The sequence below is a fragment of the Diplotaxodon limnothrissa genome, linkage group LG14 (genome assembly GCF_057381915.1).
Source record: "Diplotaxodon limnothrissa isolate DT_005_m linkage group LG14, D_limnothrissa_male_GT1.1, whole genome shotgun sequence".
NCBI lineage: Eukaryota > Metazoa > Chordata > Actinopteri > Cichliformes > Cichlidae > Diplotaxodon > Diplotaxodon limnothrissa.
Window position 1 is genome coordinate 22,236,355 of NC_140609.1, and position 8,964 is coordinate 22,245,318.

The window sequence follows — 8,964 nt, forward strand, 5'->3', positions numbered from 1 at the left end:
GAAAAGTGTAAGCTTTGATGTGGCTAAAGAAAAAGCTCTGATATGTGAATTAACCCCCAACCTTTCATTCATTCAAGCGAACATCACGAGAGCCGTTTTAAACAGCAGACAGGGAGAGTTGGGTGTTTCTCAGCAGTGCTGCCGTAAATGTCAGAGATTCTGGAGAGGATAAAGGGAGTCGCTAAGCTGCAAACGTCTTACCACCTCCTTGCCGGGTCCTTGATCCACGTATAACATGCTGCTGATGAGGCTGAGAGGTGGCTTGGGATGTCAATATCCAAGAGTGGAATAAAGGTTTGTTTGGGGTGGAGTGGGGAGTTTTTCTTTTTTTTTATTAAATCCCAGTGAGAGCAACACATGTACACAGTGTGACTGGGTTCTTGTTTCTCAATAGCCGTCCTTCTGAGTGATCATATGATCCTGGATCCTCTGCAGCATCTCCTGCATCCGCCGCAGCTGGAAGAAGAGAGCAGAGAGAGGAGACGGGTGTTAGTGTGATACGTTTGAATGCGACGCATCCACTTTCATAGCGGTGTGAAGTGTAAGGGGGATTTCATGGAAGCTATTCATTTACGCACGGCTGCACAGGCAACAAATCAATAAACGCCCGGGAGATGGGCCTGTTCTCCCCAAACCACGTGACATGTGCTGAATGGCAGCAGGGAAACAAGGCTCCCTCCATCTGCTGCTTCACTCTGGACTACAGAGTATCTGTTATCACAGAAGCAGCACTTTAGGATATTAAAATCACTAGTATCAGTCAGCTACTCAATCACCTAATCATGTGGAGTGAGTCCCCCCCCCTATCAGATTTGTTTGAAATAAGCAGGTAACACAGGTGTTATACAGCTCCTGTTCACCTGGAGATGTTTGTCCAGCTGCTGCTGTGTGTGGGTTGGCTATAACACCCGTGGGCAAAGATGTATATTGAGCTAATTTGGTGTTACTGCGTTGCTTCATGTTGATCAGACAGAAAATGTAAAATAAACAAATGAGGGGAAAAAATAAGACTCTTTATTTAATGAAATAAATAGATTTTGCACGGTCTGGTGTTGCAGAGGGAAGGGGGCTGGTATTGACATAGCTTATTTAACTCATTATGATTGCAGAACAACATTAAAACCATATACAACCGTCTATTCCTGAGACTCAAAACAGTCATTAACAAGGCAACAGTCTAGCATCTACAAACCCAAAATAAAAAGGAATCTATAAGGAAGGTTTCTTTTCACAATAGTAATATTTATAACTTAACTTTGCAAAAAAAAGTAAGGAAATTTGGGTTTGGTTGATTATTTCTGTGTTGCAACGATGCTGCTTGGTAATAAATCTTACACTGAGGGAATGCCTGTTTATTTCCTGTTAAATGGTGTCACATTTGTAATGAAAATACATCTGTGGGTTGAGCAGCGGATTTAAGCATGTGGGTTATGTGCATTAAAAACATTCTCTGCCACAGAGATGATTAATTCTGCTATTGACTCTTGTTTTGAGCTTCTGACACCATGACTGGCCTTCACCATCAGGCTCCTTTGCACCAGTGTCTGCAACATGTGCAGACACTGGTGCAGACACTATTCTCTAAGATGACAATCCCCCCACCCCCACAGAGAAGACTTTATCAGAGACTACCTCCAGATTTTGGGAGTGGAGAGGATGAAATGGCCCACCTTCCGTCCTGACCTTACCCCTGATCCCAAAAACCTGTAAGTGGCATGTTTGCGGGATCAGCTTGGGCCATAATGACCAACATAACATTGGCTGATTTGGGACAAATGCTGATTGAAGAACAGGATGTGACCAAACTGGAGACTAGCATGAGGAGGAGGGTGCCAGGTCATTGGGGTTGTATTAAACAATTAAAGTATGTTTTGTTTCTTCAGACTTAAATAATCTAATCCATTAAATTACACCAAACAAGAGTCAATATCATAGCTGTTTGGCATTGGCAGGGAAGTTTTTCATGGGCTCAACTCTGCTGCTTGACTGACAAATGCATAAGATATAAGGATACAAGGTTTACTACCTGGAAGCATTGTTACAACAAAGAAGCAATCAACCAAACACAAATTTCCCTACTTTTTTTATGCTACTTTACTTCCACTAAACATCACAGTATTGCACAGCATGTAGCCCTTTAAATACCCACTAACAAGGTTTTTTCTGTCAGTCTTAACACTTTCCCATCATTATCCTTCCCACCTTCTCTGACCTGCCATGCACAGATGTTATGAGCTCAGGTGCAGGAACACATGTTACATTCAGCTTTTCTTTCTTTAATCCTGAGAAGGTTCATCCTGAAACTCTGGATGATGGCGTGGTTATAAACATCCTGGTGCTTCCAGAGAGTGTAAGGGGCAATCTCTTTTCCTAGTCACAGTTTAAAGCTCCAAAAGGCTACAGGTTTACTCTATAATTAAACCAGTTCCTGTTTATGAGACTGTTTTCTTGTGAGTTTCACAAAACGTGATCTGACTGGACTTAAAAAAAAATGTTTTTGGGTAAACACATCATCTGTGAGCTAAAGATACTCAGAGAGCTTCATCGCCTTTGTGATCTGAGTGCCTCTCTGGGCTGGGCTGACGGTCTGAGTGCTCGTGGTGATCAAAATTGTGGGCAGAGTCATGCTCGTGGTCGTGATGCGACTCCAGTTCGTGGTCGGCGTGCCGTACCTCCTCATCTTTCTCTCTGATGAGCTTTTCCGTCTCGGTCTCGGCCACTCCGGGCACCACTGGGATGGGGAAGTCTGTGCCGCTCTCCCGGGTTAGCTTACTGCAGAGAGACACACGTTTTGGGAAAGTTCACAGAGTTTACTACAAAGTGAGAACACAGACCAATGTAAATAAGCCTGTGATGTCTAATCAGCTGCCGACAAACATTGTTAAGACACTACACCAGACACGTCAGAGCAAACCCATCAAATACCTCAAGAATATATGAAGGTCACACATTTTTTTAATCACATTCTCCTTCTCAAAACAACAATATTCTAACACTGTTATAATTCATCTTGATTTTTCTTGTGCCATATTTCTTTCATCTCACTAAAACTTATTTCTCCCGTCCTTCAGCGTGAGCATACTTGCGGTTGCGCTCCTTGACGACCATGCGGGTCATGCTCTGGATGCACTGAGCTCTGTAGTTCTCGTAGTGAGTCTCTCGGGTCACGTCCTTGAGATCTTGCATGTGCGTGCGAACGAGCATGTTCCTCAGCTTCACGAAATCGCAGTGTGCTGGGTTTTCCACTGCAGACCACAGAGTGAGGATCAACTACACACTCAATACTTATACACGTTCACTGTCAACTTTTTTAATGGTACATCTATACAGAAAGCATTTTAGTATGTATGATTTTGAGGTCTTTGTTTAGGGGAACATGTGAGGTCAAGGTTACCTTCTACAATACCCCAGGGGTACAGACGGCCTCGCACCCTCTTCCCTTTGGCCTCCACCACGGTGTTGCTGCCTATTACTGCAAAGGGGATGCTTTCCTAAAGGGGTCAAGATAAAGATCGTAATATTAAAAGCATGTTATGGTCATAAAGATCACATCTGGCTGGGCAGGGTGTGAACACATCTGTATTAAAAAAACAACAACAACAGACCAGTTATATCCCTTTCCTCTTAAATGTCTTCGTCCTTTCTTGTGCAAGACCTTTTTTTCCCCCTTTTTAAACCTGATCTTTACGTAATCCAACAAGAGGTAGAATTCCATAAACCTCAAAGTTATTGATTTGATTGTAATCATACTGACATGACCGTAGCATATGTAGTCGACTGGACCATGAACTTAAGATAAAGCTTTGCATTAACTTTGCCTAGAGCACTGTGAGTGTATAGGGCAGTATAGGGCATAGATAAATATGATATCAATAAATATATTATATGTTTTTAAGATTTTCCTCATGTCACATACTTACATTGTTCAAAATGTGACATCTAACAAATTTGTTACATTATTGCAATTATTGCTGTTCCAGTAAATAAACCAGTATTTAGATCTTTATCATAGCGTTAGAATGAAACGCTGTGTTGATATGATAAATTAAATTACACGTAGTAATAAAATTATTAAAGACGTGTCACATGGTCAAACAAGCGCTGCAGGCCTGGCAAAACCAGCCTGTATGACACAGAAAATATATCCTATACTTACTAAAATTAAAATATATGAAATGCATCATAATTAAGAAGTAATTCTGATTTTCTTGATAGTTATTGTTTATTGACCAAAGTAAAGACCTGTGTGTTGAGCAGGGGTTTTGCTAGTAGTGATAACTTTTGCTTTTATTTCCACCAACTGTGTGCTTAGTACCACCTTACAATACGGGAAGTGTAGAGGAGGCTGATTCATCAACACTTAAATCCACCAGGTCTGACTATATAGTCTGTTCATTCATTTTAATGTCAATTCTTATTAATATTAAATTTGTTTGCAGCACAATTTGTTTTGAATGACAATGATTTGACTCTCAGCATTCTGCTTTCAGCTGAGTTTAGTGTACTAAACACAAATACTTGGATGAAGAAAAGAAAGAAAGGAGATCACTGATCACCTTCAGCTCATGGTCTTGTTGCTTGAAATCTTCATCTTCATCAGAGTCGCAGTCGGGGAACTGGTATATCTTTATACCGTACTGCTCAATCTCCTCTCTGATCTGCAAAGAAAAACAGTGGAAAAACATGTCTGATGTCAAAGTGTGAATAACGTCCTCTGTGAGGATACAAGTAAAACACTCTGCGGCGTATACACAGATTGATTCGTGGGATGAAACATGCAGTCGCCTTGCCTTAATTTTCTTTTTCTTCACTTCACCAGGGGTGAGTGTGTCTGCTTTGGCCAAGACTGGGACAATGTTGACCTTCTCATGGAGAGCCTTCATAAATTCCACATCCAGAGGTCGGAGGCTGGAAGAGATGAGGCAAAACATACCAAGAAAGGATAATGAGACACTTATTATTTATTAGGATAGTGTAGAGTAGACAAGAGAGTGGGCATTTTCAAAAAAGGTGAGTCACCTGAAAGCAGGCCACTGCAATAAGGACTACAGCTTTCAGCACATGAGGAACACAAACTTTATTTTAGGGGTTCTCTGAGTTTTTATGGCCGGGTCGGTGTTTGTAGAGTGTAGTTTCTTCAGAGAATGATGGTTTGCGCACGTTTATCGCTAACCATTAGTGAGGTTGGAGTTACATTCCTGGGCAAAAAGTTATCAATCATTGTCAGGAAGGTTTAGTTTGCTAATGATGACTAATTGAAGAAAAATACTTCCCGAGTCACATTCTGGGCTTCCCTATCATGGTTTAACATAAACTGTGGCTGAATGAAATATACAAGCCATGCGCTTTTTCCATGTTGCCTTCACAGGCCACAGAAAACTTCAAAAAGGGCCACCACTGATGATTTACTGTTAGACAAGTTTAAACTGGGGTTGATAATCATTAACTGTTAGATCATTTTGTGCCAATAAACTCCATTTAGATTTGAAAGCGTTTCATAAATGCTCATGAATTGCTGGCAATCAGGATCAGGCAACAACAGACTTACCTGCCGATCCACATCTAGATTTCTCCACTCTAAGCTTTCCTGCATCAAGTCTTATCTGTAGTTCAAAATTAAAGGTGCTAGTTTATCTCAGAGATTTAGCATGTGACCACATGCCATACAGCTGAAATGCATCAGTCTGGGTTGGAGTCCTTCCCCTCCTCTCTCTCTCTCTCCCTCCCCCTCCCCCCCATCTAATGCTGCACTATCAAATGACAGCAAAAATGTACAACCCCCTCCCCCCGAAAAAAACTTGAAGCATAAGATGATGTCTCTGGCTGCATGGCACACTGGCCGACCAATCGGTGGCAGCAGACACTTGCTCACCAACAGAGGGAGCCGTTTCTCCATGGCTGTCACGCTGAAAATGCTCTGCAGCATTACTTGAATTTTATGGTATTCTGGCTCCTTGATGAACACAGATCTGGATGCGCACAAATGTGCTGAGAGGTACCACAGCAGCACAAACAAGTGATTAGTGTAAAATCACTGCAGCAGATGTAAAGTTATCCAAGGGCAGCTGAGAGGTGCTTTATCTCTGGGAAAGATGCTGGGCATCAACAATTTAAGAGGCTGTGTGTTTACTCACACTGTGAGTAAACACCGATCCACTAGATACGTGTGGAAGATATCACGTGTGCGCTCAGGACGATGGCTGCGATAAACATGTGATCAGAGATCACGAGGAAAAGTGTAGTTAATGGTCCCATTATCACTTCTGAACATTGCACGTGATAATGTGCTGCAGCAGAAACAACTTAATCTTCCATATTTTTAGAACTAATAATAAAGAGAGGACGAGCAGGCTGAGTTAGCTGTAGCTTTGTCATACCCGTGACCGAAGGGTGAGATGAAATAGAGGCAGCAGTGTACGCGGTTGTCCTGGATGTTCTTGCGATTGAGGCCACTCTCATCCCTGAAGTACTGCTCGAACTGCTGGTCAATGTAGTCAGCCACTGACTTCCAGCTAAAGCAGAAACACACAGGGGCGTTCAGTCTCTGAGGCAAAGTGTAACAGCTGACCGTGTAACTCAGATTCACTCAGGGTTATCTGATGCGTTAAACATGTCTGTACCATTCAGTGTTGTTCACAGCGTCCCCAAACCCAGGGGTATCCACAATGGTGAGTTTCAATTTGACACCTTTCTCCTCTATATCCACCGTGTGTTTGGTGATTTCTACCGTTTGTGTGATTCTCTCTAGGATAGAAAAAAAGAAGTAAACAGCCCTCAGCCATTACATAATGTAGTACAGCAAATTTTAAAACAAATAATCACACGCACCTTCTGCATTGAGCAGCTTCCTATCTTTGTACAGATCTGTGAGAAACAGACTGTTGACCAGGGTGGACTTTCCCAGGCCAGATTCACCTTCAAACAAAGAACAACAAAGAAGAAAAGACAGTCTTTTTAAAACAAACACGGTCTTAAGCTCAAATAGCAGCTAATGCTAAAACGAGGATTTACCTGCTACCATGAGCGTGAAGTCAAATCCTTTCTTGACAGACTTGCGGTGCACCTGGTTTGGCAGCGTTGCGAAACCCACGTACTCCTTGTCCTGGTCCTACAAATGCACAAAAAGATAAAAATGGAATAAGGAAACAGAGGCTGTGTACACCATGGTTTCTTTTTTCAAACCTGATATCGGCTTTTTGAAATATTTTGGCATTGTTGTCCCATTTGCAGTATTTCGACAGCAATAACGGCAACAGCACAAAACCAAAAAAAAACCAAACCCAAACAACAGTAAAACAAGGTATGAAATGTATCAGCATGTTACAGCACACGGGCTGTGCTGACCCCTCTTTGGGGCTTCCTGACGCCTTGTATTACCTCGCTACGGTCGTATGGGTCAAATCGAACCCAGGGGCTCTTTGGCCTGGAGGGACTGACGGGGGACGGCAAGTCAAACTCCACGCTTCGGCTTTGTGGCAAACCGGAGTCTGAACCCGAATCTGACTGGGCCCTGCCGGCCACGGGGGGCCGCAAATATGACGGGGTGTGGGGGCGGTCATTGCCCTCGGCCTGCCTGTCCGCATCATGAGCCTCGGGGTCATGATGGTGGTGATGCTTGTGATGGCGGAGACCGTGCCCACCATGATGCTGAGGGTCCTGCATAATGTTTTCCACTTCTGAGTCATCTGAATGGCTTGAGGGCTGGAGAGAAGCGAAGGTCGTGGGGGGGCGGGAGGGATGACGAGGCGAACAGGAAAAAAAGAAATACGGTGGAGGGAAAAGAGGAACGTTAGAGCACCAATGTAGAGGGGGAGGTATGGAGATCCAGAGGGTAGAAAGTTTTAGAAAATCAACTTAAAGTTTTATGGTGAGGGATTTAAGACACAGCAACAAAGAGATCTTTCATATCTGACAACTCAAAACTGTTAGTATACCTAGCTGAAGGCCAGTGGGTAACACATGAGATTTGTACATTAATGTGGATGAGCCTTTAACTATTCATTGGAAACAGGATACATGTTAGGGACTTTACAGCTGGTGGATCACCTTCTATTATAAATGAGGAGAAGTCATGTTAGAGCTGAACACTGCAGCCAAGTTGTTTTATGAAACTAACAATGAATGAACTCCAATACTGTGTTTACATTTACTCTCCTTTAAGAGTGATCGGTAACATTAAAGACAAGGACTGCTTTAGACATCAGGTATTTTACTCTTCATTATTAATGCAATCTTTAAAAGTGTAAATTTTCTGTAAGAGGACACGCAGCTATGGACTCTAGTTACAGTTACTAAAGTCTCCCTGATAGATAAATAATGGAGTGGAATTCAGCAAGCAACACGGCCACTCAAATTCAGCTGTGAGCACACACTGTGACACAGTTTTAAATTTAAATTTAGACCCTAAAGAGATAAATTCATGTCTAATCCTTAGCTTAAGCGCATAAAAACTACAGACTTTGACGGCAGAAATCAGCTGAAGATGGGCAGTAACAGAAAAATATATATATATTTGGGGGGGGGGGGGGGGGGGGGTCACCGGTACCTGTTCATGGTGATCATGATCATGGTGTCTGCTCTGATTAGGGGAAGCTGGACAGGAGTCTTGTTCATCTGATGAAGAGGAATGCTCGTGGTCACTGTCCTCCATTGCAACTGGGGCTAAAGCGCACTCTGTGATCTTGAATCCGAAGGGCGCACGCGTGTGGTGAGGTTTATCGGGGAATAGAACAACAGGGAGGTTGAAGAAGAGGATGGAGAAGGGCCAACAAAGAGCCTCGCAGATCCACGCATGAACCACAAGGAGGACATGAGGAGTACAGGTAAGATGGATAAAGACGAGGAAGAAGACGACAAAAAAATTAAAAAAGCTAATGAATAAAAGAACATACCATTTACAGCAGAAATGGTATGATGCATGTAATAATATAACAAGGGACTGAACATTAGATATATGCTATAAAT

The 8,964-nt window shown here is 42.7% G+C and overlaps 1 protein-coding gene across 3 annotated transcripts; it reads right to left on the bottom strand.

The window, feature by feature from the left end:
* Positions 1–216: 216 nt before the first annotated feature.
* Positions 217–8,668, bottom strand: septin4b (septin 4b). 3 transcript variants are annotated; one of them, XM_085371319.1, is made up of 12 exons: positions 8,546–8,668; positions 7,378–7,701; positions 7,012–7,108; positions 6,829–6,915; positions 6,621–6,744; positions 6,378–6,512; positions 4,791–4,908; positions 4,506–4,658; positions 3,395–3,491; positions 3,083–3,245; positions 2,673–2,772; positions 217–456 (listed from the first exon to the last, which is right to left on the bottom strand). In XM_085371319.1, the coding sequence occupies exons 1-12, from the start codon at positions 8,648–8,650 to the stop codon at positions 388–390; spliced, it is 1,572 nt and encodes a 523-aa protein (XP_085227445.1). In that variant the 5' UTR covers positions 8,651–8,668; the 3' UTR covers positions 217–387. The 3 variants fall into 3 exon arrangements, with proteins under 3 accessions (XP_085227445.1, XP_085227446.1, XP_085227444.1); XM_085371318.1 differs by lacking the exon at positions 217–456 and having other exon boundaries at positions 2,532–2,772; positions 4,557–4,658; positions 8,546–8,650; XM_085371320.1 differs by lacking the exons at positions 7,378–7,701; positions 8,546–8,668 and having other exon boundaries at positions 4,557–4,658; positions 7,012–7,074.
* Between the last annotated feature and the right edge of the window lie 296 nt (positions 8,669–8,964).